Here is a 23,222-nt window from a genome sequence, read left to right as displayed (position 1 = left end):
AAAAACACCACCGGGAGTTTCCGTAAAACACATTCAGCCGTCAAGACTGAACAATGGTTAACATGAGCTATCACCAATTTTTACTAAAATCTCTACAGTCGAGTTCAAGACAGTCGAGAAGGCGAGCGAATAGAAGAAAAAGGGTAAGAGGCGGCTGTTGTTCATGGTTGTTGTTTTTCTCGGTGTTTTGTGAACTTGTAGTCAAGTCGTCTTGGTGTGGTGGAAAGAAAAAAAAAGAGAATGTGCATGTTTTTTGGCTGATATCCCGGTGCCATTTTTAGAATAACAGTTGTCTTCATCTGTCATTATTAGTATGTAGCTGGTTCATGCTTTGTCTTTGTTTGTCAAGTTGTCAAGCTCCAACTTTTAAGATAACTTGTTCAAAGCGGAAAAAAAAAAGAAAATCAATTTTGGAATGGCTACGTGAAGGACATTTATAACGGCTTTATTACGGATCTTTAAACGTAGCATTTTTTCATCTTTCACATTTAGGTCGAGCAATAATTTTAATTAAGAAGGTAAAAGTAACGATTTTGTTTTAATTTGCGGGTTGTTTAGTCTGGCGCCTCATTTATAAAACGAGCTTCCAAGTGTGACAACAGATTTTTGGATGAAATTGCCTTTTTCCCAACCCAATCCTTTCTTTTCCTTTTGTTTCGCCCATTTCTCCTGCTGGACTTTTATTTCCATGACGTAATTGTCTTGGATTACAGTTGACATGTATCGCAACTAAAAGAGGAAAATCAGTGTAATTTGTGATTTATATGTTTAGATGACATTCAATTAATAAAATCTGTTTGGAGTTACTCTGAATGTGTTGTAGAAATAATATGAACGGGTTTCATTATATAATATCAAGCCTAATCACTACCAATGTTTAACGTAAAATAACTTCAGCTCTTTACCCACATATCAAATGTCATCGACATAACCGACTTAGGAGAGCTGATTCAATACCATCGCTTTGTTTAGCAGGTTTAAAACATTCATAGCGAGGAGAAAACAAAACAGATGTGAGATAGAAATGAAGGCAGAGCTGACGGTCAAACCTGCTCAGATTCCAGCGCTTCCTTGTCCTCTGAAACCACTTGTTTATCTACCTGAATGTTTTGAGAGCAGGGAAAAGCAGGGGGCGCAGTGGAGATCTTTTTTTGGTCTTTGTTTACAAGAATTGTGAAAATAATTATTACAAGTTTTTTCCTTTTACATTGCCCAGCCTAATTAAAAAAATATTTATACTGTACAGTGGTAATGTGTATTTTCTTACATATTAAGTATTAAATTATTTCTCCAACAATTTCAGGCACCTTTTGTTTCCAGCCTGAGGTTGTAGCTCAAATGGTAATTTTCACGTGGATAAATATTTTTAATCTAACCTTTTGCTTGTATTTTGTTTCAGAATTATTGGGATAAGCTGTCTCCAACAAATTGTCAGACTTGATTAACAGAGACTTTCTGAAGGTAAACTAAATTTACCTACTCATGTTTGACAGTAAAGATGTTCTTGGGATTGTTTATATTTAAATGTGAACAGTTTCGTTCATTTAAGGAATCAGAATTGTGTGTTGTTACAGTCTTTTCTTTAGAATCATTGTTGTCATTTCACAGATTTAAGTGTATTACACAATATACAGTATATTTGTCTAGCTTGGTTTGTCATTGGACAAAAATAGATTTACTGCTGAGCAGCATTTGTTATTAAACCTGCTTCAGAACAATTCTGATTGATGAAAGTTGCAGACTTCTTTCTGACATGTCAGTTATCTATTGTGCAGCTGCTCTGTGCCCCGTCTTTGTTTTCTAACCCTCCTGGGTCTGGTCGCCTCTCTCTCCCCCTCCAGGTCCAGTGTAAACCGTGTGGCCGAGTGTCTGTGTGTTGAGACTGATTGGCGAGATGACTGCCGAGTGGCTACACCTGCTCCCGCCGTACCCCCCTGGAGTAGGGCCGTTGTATGGTGCAGAGTTGGAGGCGTGGTATGAGGACCTGCAGGATATTCTGGGCTCTGACACGGGAGGGGCAAAACTTGCACGTGCCCCCACATGCACCGAGGTCAGTAGTTTGGAGACAAAACTATTACTGGTGATGAGTAATAGTTGCACATCTCCTTCTCCTTATTTATGGTTTTAATTGATGTGTTTGACATTTGTGTTTTGTGGTTGTAGAAGGAGCCAGAGTTTCTGGATGTTCTTGAGAGTTGTTCTCTGACGTGGCTGACTGACGGAAACCAGACGTGGGCTGAAGGTGTCCAGAGGACGACAGAGGAGATCCACACCACCCAGCCTCTGCATCACACCTCATCATCCTCCTCCTCCTCCTCTTCTTCTTCATCCTCCTGCATGAGTCCAGCTGTTGTAGAGGAACGGCAGGTGGAGGTTGAGAGCAGGAGAAATGCAGATAGCTCAACAGGAGGCGGCAGCGACTTGCTGCCTCCGGAGTTCTTCGAATTGCTGAGTGAAGGAGGAGTGGGAATGGTGGATCCGAGTGGAGCAGTGATCAGCAGTGGCTATTATTATCACCAACACCACCCTGCAAACAACACCCATCCTGCATCTCCTTCAGCCAGCGAAGAGGAACTGCCCTGTGTGCCAGATTCTCCATCCTGCTCTTCATCAGCTTCCCAGTCTCCATCTCAAAATTGCTCTCCTCCCTCTTCACCTGTCTCCTCACCCTCAGGTTATTCGTCCTCCCGTTTGGGAAAACGCAAGAGGACTTCTAGCGAGAGGGTTAACAGTGCCTTGTCCTCTTTCTCCTCTTCCATGCAACGCTCATCTTACTCGTCTACCAAAAAGAGTCGCAAAGAAAGAGAGCAAGAGAATGAACGGAAGGTACAAGAGCTGACAGAGCAGAATGAGCGTTTGAAAGCAGAGATTGAAAGGCTGGGAGAGGAAGTCCAGAGGACACGAAGAGCTCTGATTGAGAGGCTGGTCAACACCAGGAAATGAAGGAAAAAGAGACAGAAATAAATAACAAAAACGGGTCCTATACAATTAGAAAAAGCAATGGTGGGGAAAGGTGTAAGGAGATGGTTAGAAAATGTTTTCAGAAGAAGAATGGAAACCAAAGAATTTTTTTTATAAGTGATGATTTTTGGAAAACAGAGAGAAGTGAAGAAAGTAATGAAAGTCAAGACTAGAGGGTACAGAGAGAATGGGCTGCAGCAGCATTGCGGCAAATCAAAAGAAACAGCATGTCTGAATGAGAACAGAAAGCTTGAAGTGCAAATCATGCAGCAGATTTAATGAATGTCATTTTAAGGAATGCAAAATAAGTTCCATGAAATGGAAGGATATAGGATGGAACAGGTGCTGATTTGTATGTATAACTCAGAGGCGTTTTAGCTAGAGAGAACATCAGTGTCATCTTATTCCCACCATATTGCAATAAATTGTAACTCCCAACTTTAAGGGCTACGATCTGGCTCACAGAGATTATTTGCCCCAATTTTTGGAGAGTTTTGGAGCTCAGGAAAGTTTTGAAAGTGCCCAGTGCAGTGTGAGTATGAGAGATTTTTTTTAAAAAAAAGGAAATTCATACTTTTTTCTTTTTTTTTAAACTTTGTATAATCCATGGCTTGTTTGTTCAAGTATTTAGATAAAATACGTAACCTGCTTATACTTTTCATGCTGACCTTTTCTACTATGGGAATCTGTGGCAGAATTGTTAGATCTTCTACCCTGATGACTATTTTTATATAACTGTAATATACGCGTAAATATAATTGTACCGTATGGCTTATACTGTATATTCCAACATACCGTTTATTTCTCATTGTAGTAAAAAAAAAAAAAAGTAATTCATAAATATGCATGGATTTTATCACTCATGGCATCAAAATTGTTTTTTCTTTACTGTATTTAAAAATTTGCAATAAAAATTTAAACATACTTTAGATCTTGAATTGTTTTCTTTTGCGCAACATTTTTTTTAAATAGAAAAAGCACAAACCAAGGCAAAAAGAAAGTACATCTTTTTTTCTTAATCTGTTTATTTTATAGATCCCAATAGATATTTGTAGCAAAGAAAAAAATCCAAAGGATATAAAAACCATCTTAAGACGTACAAACGCACCTTCCAAATGCTAATATCATATGCTGACTTTAACACAGGGAGGGTATAAAATCAGTTTCTTTTGGTGTAGGGATTTGGAGAAATCCTTCCTTTCTGTATCTGTATTCATTTGACTGTCTCTTTGTGTGTTTTCATTTCCCCGTCGGCCAATCCAGCATTTCATTAGTCCTCGGTGTCAACACCACATTGTCTTAGATCCTGTCACGGCTTTGCCTTAAGCTAATACCCTCATCTCTCCATGTACATCTTGTTCCCATTCTCCACTCTTGCCTTCCCCTTCCTCTAACCTTAATTTGGCTTTCCTTTCTTCATTTTCCTTTCTCACTTTTTCTTACCCTTCTGAGGTGCAGGCTCAGGGCTCTTCCCTTCAGCAAGAGCCAGTTGTTTCTTAAGGTCTAAAAGTTTGGAAACCTCTGCTGTGATTATAGCCTTTTCTGCTTTTTGGGATTTAAGCGCTCGAACCTTGTCGCCCTGTAATAAAAAAAAAAAAAAGATTACTTTAGATTTTATTCTAAAATAACGACCCAACATGAGAATTCATTTTTAAATGAAAAAAAAAGGAAATAAAATAACATTTTTATAACTAGGAAAAAAACTTAAAATCTACAAAAGATGATTTTAGCTGGAAATACAATCAAATGTCGCTGTGTTGAGTTTAAGCTTTTTTTTTTTTTTAGAAATCAAAAGTTTTATAATCAAGATAGAAAAACAAAATAAAGAATACCTGTAAAAAACTGAAAGCACTTTCAATCTTATTCCAACGACAGATTGTTGATACTATTTGAATTTGATGGATTGGTAATATTTCGCTGCATGCTAGCGATCTAACCTGTTCGGCTACAGCTTCCGCCAGCTGCTTGGCTTTCTCGGGATCCGATCCGTCGACCACCTTCATCTCGGCAACAACGGGAGGAGCAGGAACTGCAGCGGGCTGAGTGCTAGCAGTAATCTGAAGGTGTAAACAAATAAACACGTGTAGCAGGTGTTGCAGTGATCGTTTCTACTGATTTCTTTGACTAAAAACTCAAAAGCGTTGGTGAGATTCTGTAGGTTATAAAACTAGAAAACGACAAATCAAACCAAGATGAGTAAAAAGGATCCATTTCAAGACATTAGCTGCTAGAGTTAGTGATGGAATTCATAAATCTACACTGACAAGCAGCAGATTGTGGACCCACTCAAAAACAAACGCCACTCAATACCTTCTTATTAGATGGTTCGTCTTCAGGCTAGAGGCAAGGATTAGAGGGATTATTTTTATCTATATGATGAATGCACCATTGATAATTTATGCATTTAAAATACATTTTCTCTCTATCTTACGCTTAAAAAAAAACCAGTCACTCCAATTAAGAGTAAATTCAAACAGATGATGACAGTCTGTGAACGGCTACACATAATATATTCTTATTTCACTTTTCATAAATGATGATGAATCTACATCAATACATGACCAGATTTGAGCTCACTCTCAGACCATTACGCATCATAAACATCAAATTACCTGCTGTCCACCAAACCTCTTCTTCAAAGCCTCGATCTGATCCGCCTCCAGTTTCTGGAATAACGGACTGACCTGGGAATGAAACGGGTTGGGGAACCGAGGCAGTGAGAGACAAAAATTAAAACGAGTAGATATGCAGGAATTTTTAAAAAGTCGATTCAGCCCAAGGCTCATATAGCTCATCTTTGAATAAAGTGGATTATGCAAGATGGTAAATAATTTTCTGAGAGATTTTTCAAAGTTTTGGTCACACTTCATGAAACACTGCACTAGAGTAAAGGAGTGTCTACATAAGCTTTGCATGGTCTTCAGTGACGTTTCCTATCCTTTACATAAAGGCCAAAGTCACCAATTATGACAGTCTGAACAGACAAGACACCACAATTAGACCCAGATGGTCAAATGGCCTGAGAGAAACTTGTTTGCTGGAAGGTGTGTGTGTGTGATTGTGTGTCTTCACGAAACCGCATTGCTTTCAACAGTTCTGAAATCGTGACAGACTGTTGCGTTCTCATTGTATCACCCTGCTTCAACAGTGCTGCGGATTCGTGCGTCTGCGCAGGTGCCACTCGTGTTTTCTCTTTCGTCAAGGTCACACTCACGGTGCCGATGCGGTGGCCCGCTCTCAGGGCGCACACGAAGGTGCCGGGGCCTTGCAACATGGTATTGATGCAAGTCTGAGGAGCGTTGAGCTGATCCCTGATGGTCTGGCTGACCGCTGGCATGTAAGGCAGGAGCATCACCGACAGCAAGCAGGCGATATTCACAGAAACGCCCGTCACGGTGCCGGCGCGCTGCCTGAAAAGAACAAACACATCACCTAATCAGACATGTCGGAAATGTGAACACAGGCATAGACGCGGTGAGAGATTCTGACTCTGGATAAAAATAACACAATTTCATGCAAATTGTAAAAAATATATATATTAAAAGTGAAAAAAATTACTTGCTTGTATTTAAAACTGAAATGCAACAATTGTTCTTAAAATAAAAAATACTATTAGAGAAATAAAGCAAATTAAAATACTTAATATTGGTTATTTGATAAAGCTTAATGTATGTAAGCCTTCACATTTACACACCTTGTTATTCTGATATTTATAGAGTAATACTTGAGCTTGCCAACTGAAGAATTAAAAACAGTCTCATCCTAATAACACTAACTGGCGGTCATCACAGCGACAAAAACGAATGCATTTCCAAAATTAAAACGAGATGGGAAAGGGTCCACGGGGGCTGCCAAGAGGCCGACAGCAACAATAAAGAAACTGCAACATATAATAGTTATGTTGTACAATATAATAATATGTATCCAAACTATAGAAGGTTTTTCTGTCAACTAGAGCAAGTAGGTTGAGCAAAAATGTCCCAGAATTTGGTCTAAACCAGAAGTTTTGGGCCACAATGCTGAACTTTAGATTTGCCAAAGAAACAACAGTAAGAGGGCGTTATGACTGAGTGCTTCAGGCAGCAACAGTCACGTTTCCTTGACCTGGGTGTTTTGTCAAGGATAATGAAACCATGAACTAATAACAGTCAAAACATTCAAGAGTCTTCTAGAAAACATAAACTAAGATTTTTTTTTTCAGCTGTCCAGGCAAATCCCTAAATCAATTCCAACTAATGCAAGGTAGAAAAAGTTAGGCAATTCTATGCATTTATCTTGCTTCGTAAAGCCTCGAAATGCTCGTTTTACCAGGGGTGTGTAGATTTTTCACAGCCACTACATGTTCTTGTGTAAAACTTCTCACCTTTCTGACTCTCCTCCCTTTATTTTCTTCCAGGGCTCATTGACTTGAATGTATTGGTTACCATGACGAGAAATGTTCAAGATGTGCTTCAAGGCATCGCGGATCCTGGTGAAATATTTCGAACAGAGTAAATACCCTTATTAGCACTCCGCTCAAACATGTACATCATCTAACTGTACTCCCCAACCGATCAATTAAACTACTGAATTCTGTAAAACTGAACATCTTACTTGACTTTGTCCATAAGCTGGATGTACTGCTGCAGCTCCCAGCCCACCACAGCCAGGAGCTTCTTGTCTTCCTGCTGTAGCTCCATCGCAGGCACGCATCCTCCAAAAAACTTGGTCACAAACATCCCTCCTCTGGAAGAGAGAGCAAGATTCAGACAGAACAGATTAAGACCTGGGCAGAAAAAGAAACTGAGTTGGAAACGAACAGAAAATCATCGAGGGGGGGAAAAAATGAGTCGAGGATGAAACCAGCGAAGGACATGCTACTTGACTTGCTAATCTTGTATAAATTATACATTTTGCTGTCTTATCTACCACACCGCCTTGCCGTACAGTTATGCAGCATACTGCCTGAATGCAATCGCATCTGAAGCAAGTAATTCTTCTTAAGTTTCATGTGTAGATTTTTTATTTTTTGTCTGATGCAACACCGTGTTCAGTATTTTACATCTCTAATCTGGCATTTTAGACCAAAGAAAAAAGCCGCTTACAGATTCACTTAACTGTGGTAAAATTAATTTTATCGTTTGTTTAGTTAAATTGTCGATCCTTCAGCTATTATTTTTTAAATGTATAAACTGTTGAATAAATTGTATATTTGCTTGTCTAATTATTTCCCAGACTGTACCCTAAATGCTTTTAATAAACACCAATCAGAGTGCAGCCTTGACTGAAAGTTAACTGTATAAGATGGATGCATTTTCACTAATGATGTGACTCAGGGACTGGATCTGGGGAAGGTCAGAATTTCTTTTCTGAATTAGCAGAACTCTTTCCACCTGAGGCAGGATGCAATCTGCAAGATATTTTGCAGCCAATTAGACATCAATGTTGCTGCCCGAGACCAATTTTGAAGATCAAGGTACTCTGGAAAGAAGCTGCTGAGAAATATCTTTGAAGTGGGATTTAACACTGATCTTTTAAAAAACATTTTAGACGAGGTAATTAGGGCTAAATTACGCCATCCCAAATAAATTTAGAAAACTAGGGTGAGCGTCTTGTAATAGTTAGTGATGTAACTGACTTTTTTCCCAAAGAGTACAACACAAGTTGTTAATTGGACTTGATGACAGTGTTGCTGCATATTTACTTTAAGTGAAACCCTTGTAGGAAGAGTGAGCAACTTGAGATGCATTGCCCCAGTTTTTCTCTTGGCAATGATTGAAAACTATTGAAGTAAAGCAGAATAAAACAACTGCTTTACAAAAACACTCATGTACATCAAAATTCTCCCCATTTTGACACACTACAACCAAAACCTTAAATTTAAATTATTTGAATTGTAGGTGGTGTAGTTGGTAGCACTTCTGGATGCAGCAAAAATAGCTCATGGATTTTAAACGTCAGCCTGGAGTTTTTCTGTATGGAGTTTGAATGTTCTCCCTGTGTGTGGGTTATTTCTCCAACAGTACAAAAACAAGACCGTTAGGTTAATTGGTCTCTCTAAAATTGCCTGTAGGCATGGTTGTCTGTCGTGTGCGTTGCCTTGGCGACCGGTCCAAGATGTACCCTTGGCCGATGACAGGAGAAAGGCATGTTTCTATGCAACTCTGGCTGAAATCTTTGGGTGTTTTTGAGCTTTTCAGTTTTGTCCTTCATCCCCACAGCATGATGCTGCCACCACCCGGTGTTTTTTAGGAGGGATGGTGTGTTCAGGGTGTAATGAAATAAAATGACACACAGGTGGACTCCACTTATTAATTAGGTAACTTTTGAAAGCAACTGTTTGAACTGGATGGGGTAAATGGGGTATTATACATATGGGGGGCTGAATACATATTCTAGTCACACTTTTTTTTTTATTTGAAAACATGTCTATTTCTTTCCACTTTGGTTAAGCACTACTTTCTTTTCACATAAAATATCACATAAAATAACTCATAACTATGAGTGACCTAAAAGCGATGCATGTACACAGTAGGATTTCTGAAAATACTTGAATTTTGAAGCTCTAAAGAGGTTATTCCCTTTCGGGTGAATGCTAAAGTTCATAAGAGAACAGAGATCGTAGCTAAGCTCTGTCGCCGTTACCTGTTGATGAAGTTCCCCAAATTGTTGAGCAGCTCAGAGTTGTTCTTTAGGGCCATGTCAGCCCAAGAAAAAGCTGAATCTTGTCCTTCTGGACGCACATACAGGAGGTAGAACCGCCATACGTCCGAAGGGATGCCAGTGTCCTTCGCCATGTCACCGAACACACCGACACCACGGCTCTTTGAGAACTTTGTGTCCTCGTAGTTCAGATATTCTGAGGAGTCAAGAACCCACACATCAGGGATAATGATCAGCAATAGCTTAGCAATCAATTCTGTAACAACAATTCTAAGTTTAACAACTATTCAAGAATCTACAACGAAGTCAGTTACATACTCGCATAAATCTCATTACATAAATAAATAATAAAGTGATCAAGCTGATCAGTGGTAGTAGGAGCTTACCAGTAGCAATTAGATGGCTGACCAGAGTGTAGTTGTCCTGGGCTCCCAGTAGGGAGCAGGGAAACACCACACTGTGGAACGGCACATTGTCCTTCGCCATGAAGTTGTACAGCTCCACCTGGTGGCAGAGATAACACTGCGTCTTAAGGATGACATCATATTAGATCATCGTGAGATCATCCAGTTCAAAGAGGACTTATCTGCTCAACCCAGCCACCTCCCCCTTGCACTTACAGGGCATCACACTCTCATAAGAAAGCCTCAATCCCAGGGCTTTACATGAAGAGGGATGAGATGAATGAATGAGGCTTAACAGAGACAGAGCATGTTACAGTTTGGGTCAGTTCAATCTACTTGTACATTAACATGTTTGAGACTTGTCACTTTCTTCAAGTTAGATACTTGTTGGTATATATGGGGAAGCTATGCGAGTCCTGAGCTTACAATATCAAACTGAGGTCTGATCACAAAATGTCAAATGGTTCTGTTTTAACATGAAGCAGAGCACAGCTTCGCAAGAAAGACAGAAAGAAAAGCTGGTATAGATTGTTAATGTTAACACTTATTTCAGGAGAAGGTTGTCTGCCGCAGCTCACTGCTTTTACAGTCATGTGTGCACTAATATGGTTGGGATTTCAATATCTGCTTCACTTTAAGTTTTAAATGGGGTGATAAATAACACACTGTTCAACTGAAGGGTACAAAAAAAAAAGTCCACATGGGGAAATGAGAATTACAATTAGACCCACTCTGAGTGAAAATGAGGACAAAAATCTGTGTCAAGCTTATGTGTTAGTCCTTTGTATGGCTCAACAGTGTCTGATACCTGATGAGGATTTTTCCACCACTTTTCCCATTCGTTGGTGTAGTTGGCAGTAATAGACAGATAACCAATAGGAGCATCGAACCAAACGTAGAACACCTACAGAGGAACAAAGTCATGTTTCAGTAAAGAAATTAACTGTGGATAAAATGTTAAATCCTTTAGTCATTATACAAGGTAAGATTCAAAATCTGAAGTTTAAGGTAAATTACCCAAACATAAATTGAAGGTTTTGGTTTTCTAAATTTGAAAAATATATGCTCAAAACACATCTCAAGTATGCAAATCAAGCAAAGGATTTAAGAAAGTGTAAACCAAACATGAATACAATAAAAAAAATGCTCAGTGTGCAAAAGCCAAGAAAAGTAGAGTTTCTCTTTCTGTATTTCTCTGCAAGTAATCAGAGCAAACCTTCTCTTTAAAGTCTGGGTGAGGTACTGGTGTTCCCCACTGCAGGTCCCTGGTGATGCAGCGAGGCTTGAGTCCATCTCTGAGCCAAGAGCGAGTGATCTGTTTGGCGTTTGCTGTCCAGTCTCCAGAGCTGGTTGATCTCTCTAGCCAATTCTCCAACTGAGTTTCTAGCTGCATTAAAAAAAAGAAAAGTGAATTCATAAACAACCATGTTAACTTTAAGGTAAAGGTTTAGAATATTTCCCCTGAAATACTCAACTTATGAAATGTTTTTAAACACATAAAACTGGATTAGTTGTCTTGATTCATCACACCTAAATGTGCAGTACAGCTACAAAAACAAACAAGAAGGAGCATTGCAAAGCAATGGTAAAACTTTACCTTTGGCAGGTCCAAGAAGAGATGTTTGGAGGAGCGGATTTCTGGAGTCTGCCTGCAGACTTTGCACTGAGGTTCCTGGAAGCAGCAAAAAAAAAAAAATCAATAAATATTATAATTTATGCATTTAAGATTTCTTATTGAGTTTTCCAAATTTATTATGTATCCTACTGGAGAAGATCCAGAGCACAAACAAGCCTCCAATAACAAATAGCACAACATATAACATAATTCCATCTCATAATGAAAAAAATAAATATACTGATTTTCCACAGAAGACAAAAAATATTGTCTTATTATAAATATATTAAAATAAAAAGTTGACATTGGCTGTATGTGAATATTGCAGATGACAACTTTTACAGTAAAACTAAAATATTTTTTATGTTATTTCAGTATATTCTAATAATTGAAAAAGGAGAAATTTGAGTTTCAGCACAAAGAAGATTCTGTTGTTAGTTCTAATTTCTTGTAACTACAGGTTTTTAGTATTACCAACAGAGCACAAATAAAATGAACATAATTTATTCAAAAATAAACAAAATCAAACAAATAGAATTTCAATAAACATATTTCACAATATGTACTTAACTGGAATTTCATGTACTTTTCATAATGCTGACTGTCGGTGCCTATGACGATGCATATGCTTAATTTCTAACATCACTATTGCAATCCTCTTTTCTGTAACAACACTGAATGTTTATAAAGATAGTCAGAAACCTTTCTATCATTTAAAATGGGTGTGTTTTTTTTACTGGTTATTTTCATTTTTAATGCAGACAGAATTTATGAATCTATCTAGGTTTTAATGATTAAGAGAAGAGCCACAAGGTAGCTGGCATAAAATATATATTATTGTTATGGGTGTGAATGTAAAGAAATGTTGTTTCTTTTTATGTTTTATTAAAAATGTGTTTTCTTAAAAGTAGATCAAGGAAAAGTTATACTGGACTGAACCTTCCACAGCCACTCACCCTGAGCTCCACGGCGTTGATGAGGCGCCCACACTTGTCACACTGATCACCGCGAGCCTCTGGATAGCTGCAGTGGGGACACATTCCCTCTACAAAGCGGTCAGCCAGGAAGCGCTGACAGTTTTCACAGCGAAGCTGTTCCACCGTGTCTTCAACAAGAAATCCATTCTTGTGGAGTCGCCAGAATATATCCTGAGCGATCCTGAGACAGAGGAAAAGGGCCAGTTGGATGATTTCTTGAAAAATGTCAGTAATGTAGAGATCCTTGAAAACGTAAAGCGTGGATTAAGTATGCGACAACTGGCTAATGTCAGGATGAGCCTTTGTCACACAAGTTTCAATATTTAGCATATTGAAACTTACAGTATTTTAGCAAAGCTTATTTTAATATATTAAAATGCATATTAAAATGTAAATGTACAAAGTCTATAAAAAAAATAAATACAGCCATTTATATAGTAGGACATCAAGAAAGGAGAGGTCAAATTATTGGCAGGAGGGAATAACTTAAAAATTAAAGTGACAAAGAAAAAAGCAATGGTTTGGTTTTGGGCTGGTAAACCTAAAATCTAAGAGTTAAGCCTCCAGCACTTCTCTTGAATCAGGTCAAAAGTCTTTAATCTAAGGGGCTGTTTTTATTTCTTAAAAAACATCATGCTGGAGCTTGATGTTTGATATCTTTTTAAGCTGCTCTATATCAAAGCAAAGGCCTCAAAACAAGAAGTTCGATCGTTATCATTTTTGGTGTACAAGCACTTGGATTTAGGTCTAAGATTCTTTAGAGAAAAGTGCCTCATATGGATGCAATTTCCCATAAAAGATTATCTTTGTGAAACATGTATGTACAAAAACAATAAAACAAAATCATAATTTCTTAAATGAAGACTGACAAATATCCTAATAACTTTCTCCTAAAATATCTCAGTAACAACTCATTATTTCAAAAGCTAAAATGGCAGCTAACGTATGGAAATAAACATGTATTTTCCATGTGCAAAATCAAATGTAGGGGCCATGTGAATACAAAGAATATAATAAATTTCACATTAAAAATCACATGAGAGATATGTGAAAACACATGTGAAACCCAAGGACTACACATGACATTCATGTAAAACTCATGGATTTTTGGTGCCTATGGGAAATTTCCACAAAGGTGAATCTGTGATTCCTGAACAAGACATTCTTCTTTGGAGAACTTTGATGAAACTGTGTAAAAAATACAAGACTGGCAACAAAAATGAGTAAAAATTACAATTTGTCACCCAAAACAAAAGGTTTTTTTTTTTAAAAGAAAAAGGGGAGCAGTTATTTGATATGGATATTGCTAAAACAGCCTATTTTTATACTGCTAGATATTTTTTTAAGGAATTCAAAAAATGTCAGTTTCTATATGTAGAGGATTTTCTCACAACTATCAACTGTCAAATATCAAGTCTATTGACATGTGAAATGTGTGGAAAACATCCCACATTAATGTTGCTTTTGGTGTAATCATGTGAAACAATAGACTTCATGTATTTTTTCCATCAACTTCTCCTAATTTTCTGACTTTTTACAACTTCCTTGAATTACATCAGGTTTTTGATTCCAGCTTAAAATAAATCATTAAAAGCAGGTAACAGAGACAAACAGAGCTTTTCTATGTTCTGAAATCTAAAAGAACAAGGAAATAGCAAGTTTTGAGTAGAAAGGATATATTTTTGCACCAGCATGTACAATATTATAGTAATCCTATTGTACGTTATGTAATATTATAAGTGGAAGTATGCTGATTCTTCCACTACACATCACAATCATCCAGTTTTAGGATTAGAGTACTAAAATGTGGTTTTAATGAGTTTCATGTTAATAAATGTTTTTCACATGAATAAACTTTCATACTTTTCTGAAATACAGCATTTTTCCCTGTTCAAGGGCCTTAAAGAGCACACCTAAAGAAAACTTACTCTGTCTGCTTCTCAGTGGTGGTTCTCCCAAAGAAGTCAAAGTCAATCTGGAACCATTTGTAGATACTGGAGTGAACAGCATGGTACTTGTCACAGATCTGCTGCGGTGTCAGGCCTTCCTCTCTGGCCTTGTTCTCAGTAGCCGTGCCGTACTCATCTGTGCCACAGACAAACAACACATTCCACCCTCGCAGCTGGCCGTATCTGGGGAAAAATGAAGTAACACTTAGTGGTGCAACAGAGAATGTAAAACTTGAAAAAAAAAGGTATTTAAATTCTTACCTGGAAAAAACATCCGCACTAAGGACACAGCCAATGATGTTACCCAGGTGGGGGACATTGTTGACATATGGCAAGGCGCTGGTGATGAGGACATTCCGGTTGCCCTCTTGTGGCATACTGTGTAGGGACATTTAAAAACAAGTTGTTTCTGGATAGCTGCTTTTCCAGCTCTTCGAGATCATTGCAAGATAACATTATATCATCCTCTCCCATGAGGAATGAGGTAGCTTGAAACAATGCCACAAGCAAAAAACAGAACAGCATATTTGAGCTTACATCACTTACACTGGATGTTGCTTTTCAGCTGGATAGGAGCAGGCGTTTAAATCCTTGCTCCAGGTGAGAGCTGCTGCTTCCATCTCCTCTTCTGAAACGGTACGCTCACCTTCATCATTCTGAGCCCAAAACAGTAAAAAAAGAAAATTACACTTTCCATTAGGCTTTAAGGTTAGTCCATTTTCTTCAAACTGAGATGTTAGTGCTCTTCTTAAGTATGAAGAACATAAAGAGCTATTATTATTTCATTGTTGAAGTTTAAGAGAATAAGTCTGTTTCACTTGAGATGAGGCTGAAATCAATCTGCGCAGCTATTTTATTAATACAATTTTTATCCACATAGGTAGAAATGCTACAAGCCGCAAGCTTAAGACCACAAGTAAATGCACAAGAGTCGTTTTATTTTTATGGTACATTTATGGCTTGAAAGGGAAAGGATAAAAAAAATCCTTGTAGCCTCACATTTAAATTTAACTTGAGGCATACTCACATGTGCAGTTACTGTTAGCTCTGAGGTTCCTACAAATCTATGCTTTTCAGTAAAAACACCTCAAGTTTGTAAAAGTGATGATGTAGCAGATACCTCAGCAGGGCTGCTGTTGCATGGCTGTGTGTCTCTGCTCTGAGGTGCAGGCTGCTTCTGCATGTAGCTCTTCATGGCCTCCAGGCCTTTTCCCTGCAGCACTTTCTGAGCTGCAGACTGACAGCCACGCACCGCAGCAACACGGTCAAACCAAGCCTTTGCTGATTTATGATCACCTGAAAGGGAGAGACAGAGAAATGGAAAGAGAGGAAATAAGATTTGGGAAAGGAAGGGGAAATTTTGCAACTACCGTACTAAAATTAAACAAACTGAACTTACTCAATTCTAGAGAAGAGACGGATAAAACAGGATGCAGGGCACCCCATAAAACAACATCAGCAACTGAAACAGCTTCCTGAAACAAAGAAAAACAATACTATTAACATTATTTCAAATACGAAAACACTATTTCAGATTATTTTGATACAGAGAAGCTAAATATAGGGCAAGAAATCTTTTACAATTATAAGTTTCTCTACAAATAATTTGTATTATTGATCAAACAATTCTTATGACAGTATATAAGAATTGTTTGATCTGAAAAATAAATTATATGCATATACGTTCAAAAGAATAACGTCCTATTGTTTGGTAAAAAAATAAAAAAGTTCACAAAATAAATCTATGCCTTTCAGGCTTTGTAGAGCAAACTGCTCTTCATGCTGTTCAGGCAAAATGTGCGGAACAAGATTTGCTCTGATGGGCAAAATCAAAGCAGTTCCAAAAATTTAATCTAGCTTGTTTATTTTAGGTAAGTAAACTGAAAAAAGTAGGTAAACATTCACATATTTAACAGTGGTGTTGCCCCTAGAGGAAGCTAAGGGGAGTTAGAACCAACTCAATTTTCCAACTTGCAAAGAATGTTTCCTACTCATAAGTGACATAATTTCCACCTCGGGCTTCAAAAACAACTTGAATGCAGCATAATTTAGAAGACACACAACAATTTTTGATTAAAAAGCATCTATTTAATTGTTAATGAATTATTATGTAATGTAATCTCAACAATATCATACTGAACCTCTATAAGAGCATATTCAGGTATATATCCTCGTTAGTACAGTGGTGAGTATCCCCGCCTATCACGAGGGAGACCGGGGTTCGGAGTGAAGTTTGTTTCAGGTCCCTCTTGAAAATGAGATCTAGATCTCAACGGGGTTTACCTGATTAAATAAAGGAATCCTACAGTCTTCCATCCCATCATAGATGACAGGAGCATGAAAAATGTTTTTAAATATGTCTGGAGATGCATTAAAAAGATTTAACAGACTAATTTACAATGGGAAAAAAGGAACAAGAGAAGTAGAAAGGAAGAGCAGGTAAAAAAATATAAGGTTACAATGACTGATGACAACAGGCAGGAATCATTTCCTGAAGAGTTGTTTTGAGCCTCTTAGGTGAAGCTTTCCATTATTTAACCTGAGATTTTCTGTTTTTTTGTTTGTTTTTTTTATAGAGGGAGTAGGCATTGATACTGTACCCCAGTTAAATATGCCATGCTGCCCTTGACCAAGCTTTGGTCCAAGACATTTAGGGGACCCTGGAGAACTTTGGGAACCTCTGACCCTTTTCCCTGAAGCACTGCCAAGTGAAGAGCCCGTAGCAGTGCAGGCTGTGAAATTAAAGTAAAGCATTATTTCTTTACCTTCATGCTGAGATTCATTAATATGAATCTGAAAAACAGAATTAATTTACCTGGAGAATTGTGGCTTCCCACTCAAGCCACTGATTGCACTGATCACTAGATTCTGGTCCATTTAACTCAAACAGGTACCTGTGTGTCAAACACATGGAGCTCATTCAGCAACAAAATTACAACCGAGAGCACACATTGCATAAAAATAAAATTCATCTAGACAAGAGGTGGGGATTGCTGCAGTAGGTATTGGACCTCTTAAAAAAACTTGGTGGCATCATAAGTAACAAACATTATGAAGTCAGTATTGAAGCAAAATCTTCACAAAATGATTCAGAAGATAAAGGCTAAATTTATCTTAACTACTTTCTAAAATTTAGAAAGGGGTTTTTAGTCAATGTTTTCTAATGTCCATAAAACTACAACCCAGTCCTACTGACTTATGGATAGAGCTGAAAAGGTCAGCAACTTAAGCAACCTAGAAACCCAACTCTGTTACACCAGCTGTGTCAGGAGAAAGGTGAAAAGGTTCAGTCTGATTAAACATCAGACAGCCAGAAAATAAAATACATTGTATAACATTTCTGGTTTCAACTGAATCTGCAAAATTTACCCAGAACCCAAAGGAGTTCCTACTGTGTACTTTAAAATATTCAATTAAAAAGGTCCTCCAAAGATAAATGACCTCAGATATTTGCATAATTTAGTTCACCTGCAAATAGTGTTAGAGCTGAAAAGGTGCTGCCCACTGGGTAGAAAAAGAGTAGGCACAGCTGGACGGGGGAGGAAAGGCACCACCTTCCCTGAAAATGAGAAAGAGAAAATCAAAAATGTGTTTAAAAATGTCACAGGCAATTTTTTAAACAGTACAGGGGAAATGGTGGCTCAGGGGATCCATCTGTTCAAAGCAATACTGTAAAGAAAGTTTTACCAAAATATCTAAGCATTGATTAGACAAACTGGTAAGATCATATGTATGACAAGTAATTCAAATCATATCTGCTAAATATAGATGTGCAAGAAGTGTATTTAAATTATTGATACATCAATATTTTTCTTTATTTTAAAGTTTTCCTTTGCAATCTTTTTCTTCTAATTTTACACATTTAGCTACATCAAATATGTAGTTACTTTATCAGCTTTTCCCTTAGGGGTTGCTACAGAGAATCCTCCGTCTCTTTATTGTCCTCTCAACTGAATCATTAACCCTCACACCAACAAATTTCATGTCTTCCTCTTAGCTACGTCCCATGTGGCTTCTTCTACCGATTCAATCATTGTCTTCCCTGTGAATTTGTCCAAACCATCTCAGTCTGAGCTCTCTGACTTTATCTTCACAAAATCTAGCATAAACCCTCCAATGCACTCATTCCTGATCCTGTCCATCTTTGTCACCCAAAAAGAACCTCAACATCTCTAGCTCTGCAACATCCAATTAAAGCCTTCTTTTAAATATCACATATACAAATGTTCACTTTGTATATAGTTATTTGATTTAAGCCATGATTAAAAGACAGACTGTTAGAATAAAAATAATTAATAAATACACATTCATCTTCTTTATATCAATTATATATTCTTTTCTACCACAACAAGCAAGTATATGGAGACAAATCTGTAGAGAAACGTTCCACAGGTTACAATAAACAAATCAAAATCAACTTGTTACCGTTTTAAACTCAGAATCTGTTCAGCTACAACTTAACTGCTATTATGAATGACACAAAAAGGGAACTTGACTCTTCGTGAATATGAATACTACAACAAAACAAAAACATCAGGGATGTGAGAGTTTTCTAGTTGCTTCACAAATACACGACCTGTTCACTCCATTCATTCATTCTGACGCTGACATACACTGAGCACCTAATGGGGGCTAGTTACGCTGCTAGCTCGGTTCTCCTTACACAGTCACAGCTGTCCGTTTCAGCACTCAGTCGCACTTGAAGCACATTTTTGACAAAATATAGAGTATATTACTTACATATAGTCACATAAACAAAAACGAAATATCCTAACTATGCTTTACCTTCGTGGTTGACGAACTGAACGCCGCACTGAACTCCTGTTACTTCCAGTGCAGCTAACACCTTCAGACAATGCGGGTTGCCTTCACTAACAAACAACTCCATCAGGCCGGTGGCAGTACTAAACTGTACACTGGATTATTGTTTTTCTTTTTATTTCTCTCTGAAAGAAGAAGACAGGTGACTCTGGAACTAACTTTGCCGGCGTATGCTGTCCACGCTGATGCAAGCGCTATTAGATTTGCCAAAAATGGTGAAAATGTAGTTTTGAGGCCGTCTTTGTGCCTTTTACAGAAGCTGATTTAGTTCTGTCAAAGGACTACATCTCCCATAATCCTTTTTGTAAATATGGCTGTCACGTTATTAGGTTGACTTGTTCTGTGTTTTAAGGTTAGCACCGCCGGGTGGTAAGATTTTTCATGCATGTACACGGAATGCCGGACGATGCCGTGATAATAAACACGCTCACCTCAAGCTTTGAATTTTCTGTAATGTGATTGGCTTTGACCAAAACTATATTCGACGACAACAGCCAATCATAAACCAGCAAATCTTACACGGCGTAAGCTATTTTCTATCCTCTTAAAGAGCGAAGAAGGGTCTGTCTGTCAGCGTGGGATGGAAATGTCACTAGTTCCCATGAGTTGCAGTTAATTTGCAAAAGTGCACGGCGACGTACTCCCTCCACGTCTCTATTAGCCCAATTATGTGAAGTTATTAATATCTACGAGAAAAGCGCTGCAGACTTAATAGGAAGCATACGCAAATTTCTGGGCAGTTCACTCCAAAACACAGCAGAGCTGTCACCGCGTTGCTGTCACTGCTGCTTCAAAGGTGAGTTGTCGAGTGTCGTTTACAGCAAGTACTGTGTAAATGCTATTTTTTTAATTTGCGGAAAGCAATTTAGCTTTCATCCTTCAGTTGAAATGTATATTCTTCAGTTTTATTCTTAATATAAACTAACAAACTGTTTCTCTGAAAAGAAGTTTAATTACAACTTTATCCAATATTTACAGGGTAATATTTACTGAATTTTCTGCGTCACTACTCTGCATGTTTAATAAAGTTGTTAGTGTTTTTTAAAGTTGTCGGAAATTTAAAACTTGAGTTTTGTTTTAAGATTGGATTTAAAAAGTTCCATTAATACTCAAATGTCCTGAGCTGTGGTACACATTGATTATCCAAAAAGCTAGGTCTCACAGGTCATATAGGTCTTGCACGCAGGCTTATAGTTACTGCAAAAAATAAATGTACTTTTTCCACAACACACTTTACCCACATGATTATATTAATGTACTCAAAGTCTTTTGCTTCACAAATACTTAGAACTTTGAAAAGAAAAACCTCAAATGCATTTTTAGCCTCCAAACATTTCCTGTGGAGGAGCTTCTTTTTAGAGTTTCCATTTCAGCCCTTCCTTACAGTTACATATAACATGGTGTATCATTATTACCACAGCTATGCATTGGTCCTGCAGACACTGATGCCCTATTGCCTCTCACTGTAATGTTCCAGAAACAATGCTCTCATGTTTTTGTCATATTTTTTTAAACCCACACTGATAAGAGTCCTTTCACATCTGCCTTATTTTGTGCAGATATATTTGCATGCATCTGCATGCAAAGCTCGCCCATACCAGTGTATGGACAGGTTAACCACAGTGAGTGATGGAAACTGCTCGCCTGACGCATTGCATTTTTGTTGTTTCATAATCATTCTTAAGTCCTTGCAAAGCTGGAGATTTTCTCTCTTTCTGCCAGCTTATGACGACACGAGCTTGAAAGATTAATGCCATTTGCAACTTTTCTGATTAAAAGCGCCCTGTACCCCGAGTATTAAGAGCAGAGTTACAAACGCCCCATAATTGCATGACGGCCCCTCACACATTGCTGTGGATCTAGTGCCACACAGGTATTGAGAGACTGTTGTATCTGACATTAAGTTGCATTTACTGGTCAGATCACTCTGGTGTTTTTTGTTTTGTTTTGGTTTTTTTTGGTCTGTGGGATGAGCATACAGCTTCTCGCACACAGTCACTTGTGTGGGAAAATTAAGATGATGTAGGTCAGCAAAACCTCCTCTAACCTCTTTGTTAGAGAAGCCGAACACTGTGCTGCTGAACCTGTGTTAAGTGAATTATTGTCCTTTTTAACAACTTTGCAACTGTCACCTTTCGCATACGGGTTTGTCTGTTTTGCTGCTCATTTCAGCTGCAGTTTTGTTTCTTCATCTGAACATGTCACTTTGCATGGCTTTTATTTTTTGGGCTGATAAATTTTCTCTGTCCAGCTTTTCTTCATTCTTTCTGTTTTCAAGTATGTTAAGCCAGAGCTTGTGATTTTTTTTTTCTTTTACTATAATCGGAAAGGTGAAAAACTTTGAACTGCCACAAAATTCTTTTCTTCTCTGTATAAACTAAATCCTTTGCCTATAGCACAAATTCTCCAGACCTTCTGAAGGTCTTTTAAAGTTTTTTTTTGGACGTCTGCATTTTCAGTACACCTTTTTGACATTCTTATTCACCTGTTAACCCTTTTATAAGTGTAATTCTTCTACGGTTTCATTAATAAGTCGTGCAGCCCTGACCTATGAATCATTAAAGCATTAAAGGACACATAACTTCAGGAATGAATCAATGCTTTAAGGATACCAGATGATGCAAAAGTAGTCATACCTCAATCTTTCCACTATTTGTCAAGTTACAACCATTAGAGCAGATGTGGTTGTAACTTGACAACTAGCACATTCTAGTTTCTAGCATATGCTAAAAACTAGCTCGTGCTTGAAACTAGCACTAGCATGTGCTAGTTTCTAGCATGTGTTAGTTTCCCACATGCTGCTAGTTTTCCACTACTAACAGCATCTGTTAGTATGTGTTAATTAGGGATAGTGAGCACACTAGTGTGTGTGTGTGTGTGTGTGTGACATAAGGAAAAGACAAAACAAAATATTCACAAAACTGAAACTACATCTGACCGATTTCCACCTTAGTTGATTCATCTGTTATTTACCAAAGTTTTGTCAGAGATATACTGTAGCTTCATTGCAGTGAAGTCATGCAGGAAGTGATTTTAAAGGAAGGGCGTCTATTTGTCAAATTACTCAAGGACTGGCCTAACAGTTAGTGGCCTAAAGCTACTTCAAGATAAAAAGGTATTATTTTTTTGTTGTCTACATGCAGAAGCAAAAAGTGAATGCCACCAGAAATAAAAAGTCAGGAGAAGTACTATCATAGTTAGGCCTGCATTCTGGTTTTAGGGATTTTCATCTGAATTAGATGAAGAAACAAACCGCCGTGTCAGTGATGACTGCATTTTAGATCCAGAGCAGTGCAGCATGTGTAGACCATGCACAGCAGCAGAAGAGAACACCATCTCATATAGACTGGCATCCCCAGGTCTAAATATTACCACTTGTGTTTTTCTTAGTTGGGAAAAGCATCATAATATTAAATAAAAAAATTGGGGCATTAGGATGTTATGAGAAAACATACTCTCAAGAGTTCAGACTTTTTCCAAAATGTAGACAAGAGCTTGGGAGGATCATGAAAATTTTTAATAATAGTAAAACTTACAGCAGAAGCACAAGAAGAACAGTACATGCCGCACAGGTAGCATAATGTGCAGTGAAATGGAAGAATCCAGTACTTAACAGTGAGTAAATATATAAGGCAGGGATAGAAATTACAAGGCTGTAGATGAACTCATCAGGGGAAAAGTGGTACAGCTGTGACAGGGAGGAAACAAGGAAACCTTTGGAGGGAGGCTAACAGAGGAAACTGAACTAAAGCTCAAAGGATCTTCAAACCAAAAGGGAAAGATCTGACAATATTCTAAGAAAATGAATCCAAAGGTACTATGCACAAACTGCTTTTCAAAAGTTAAAATTAAG

General features: G+C 37.8%; 3 protein-coding genes across 5 annotated transcripts in view; 2 read left to right on the top strand and 1 right to left on the bottom strand.

Annotated features, from left to right (window-relative positions):
* Nucleotides 1-3,790, top strand: ddit3 (DNA damage inducible transcript 3). Its single transcript, XM_005796992.3, has 4 exons — nt 1-143; nt 1,400-1,461; nt 1,842-2,050; nt 2,164-3,790. Exons 3-4 carry the CDS (start codon nt 1,895-1,897, stop codon nt 2,941-2,943), a joined length of 936 nt encoding a protein of 311 aa, XP_005797049.1. The 5' UTR covers nt 1-143; nt 1,400-1,461; nt 1,842-1,894; the 3' UTR covers nt 2,944-3,790.
* Nucleotides 3,543-19,566, bottom strand: mars (methionyl-tRNA synthetase). Of its 2 annotated transcripts, XM_023325167.1 has the most exons (22): nt 19,334-19,566; nt 18,017-18,107; nt 17,364-17,442; nt 17,149-17,280; nt 15,948-16,023; nt 15,669-15,844; nt 15,095-15,204; nt 14,810-14,926; nt 14,528-14,731; nt 12,579-12,780; nt 11,605-11,679; nt 11,224-11,394; nt 10,816-10,911; nt 9,990-10,107; nt 9,586-9,799; nt 7,555-7,686; nt 7,325-7,429; nt 6,176-6,371; nt 5,574-5,645; nt 5,272-5,298; nt 4,899-5,018; nt 3,543-4,540 (listed from the first exon to the last, which is right to left on the bottom strand). In XM_023325167.1, the coding sequence occupies exons 1-22, from the start codon at nt 19,434-19,436 to the stop codon at nt 4,391-4,393; spliced, it is 2,766 nt and encodes a 921-aa protein (XP_023180935.1). In that variant the 5' UTR covers nt 19,437-19,566; the 3' UTR covers nt 3,543-4,390. The 2 variants fall into 2 exon arrangements, with proteins under 2 accessions (XP_023180935.1, XP_023180936.1); XM_023325168.1 differs by lacking the exon at nt 5,272-5,298.
* A 349-nt stretch (nt 19,567-19,915) lies between these two features.
* Nucleotides 19,916-23,222, top strand: part of arhgap9 (Rho GTPase activating protein 9) — a 59,021-nt gene continuing 55,714 nt past the window's right edge. For both annotated transcript variants that reach the window (XM_023325196.1, XM_014475939.2), the window contains exon 1: nt 19,916-20,165. The gene's annotated coding sequence lies outside the window, so the exon portion shown is untranslated. The remainder of the gene's footprint in view (nt 20,166-23,222) is intronic.

This window comes from Xiphophorus maculatus, chromosome 20, assembly GCF_002775205.1.
Source record: "Xiphophorus maculatus strain JP 163 A chromosome 20, X_maculatus-5.0-male, whole genome shotgun sequence".
Classification (NCBI taxonomy): Eukaryota; Metazoa; Chordata; class Actinopteri; order Cyprinodontiformes; family Poeciliidae; genus Xiphophorus; species Xiphophorus maculatus.
The sequence above is the reverse complement of the archived record's forward strand: the minus strand, read 5'-3'. Positions and strand labels throughout refer to the sequence as shown.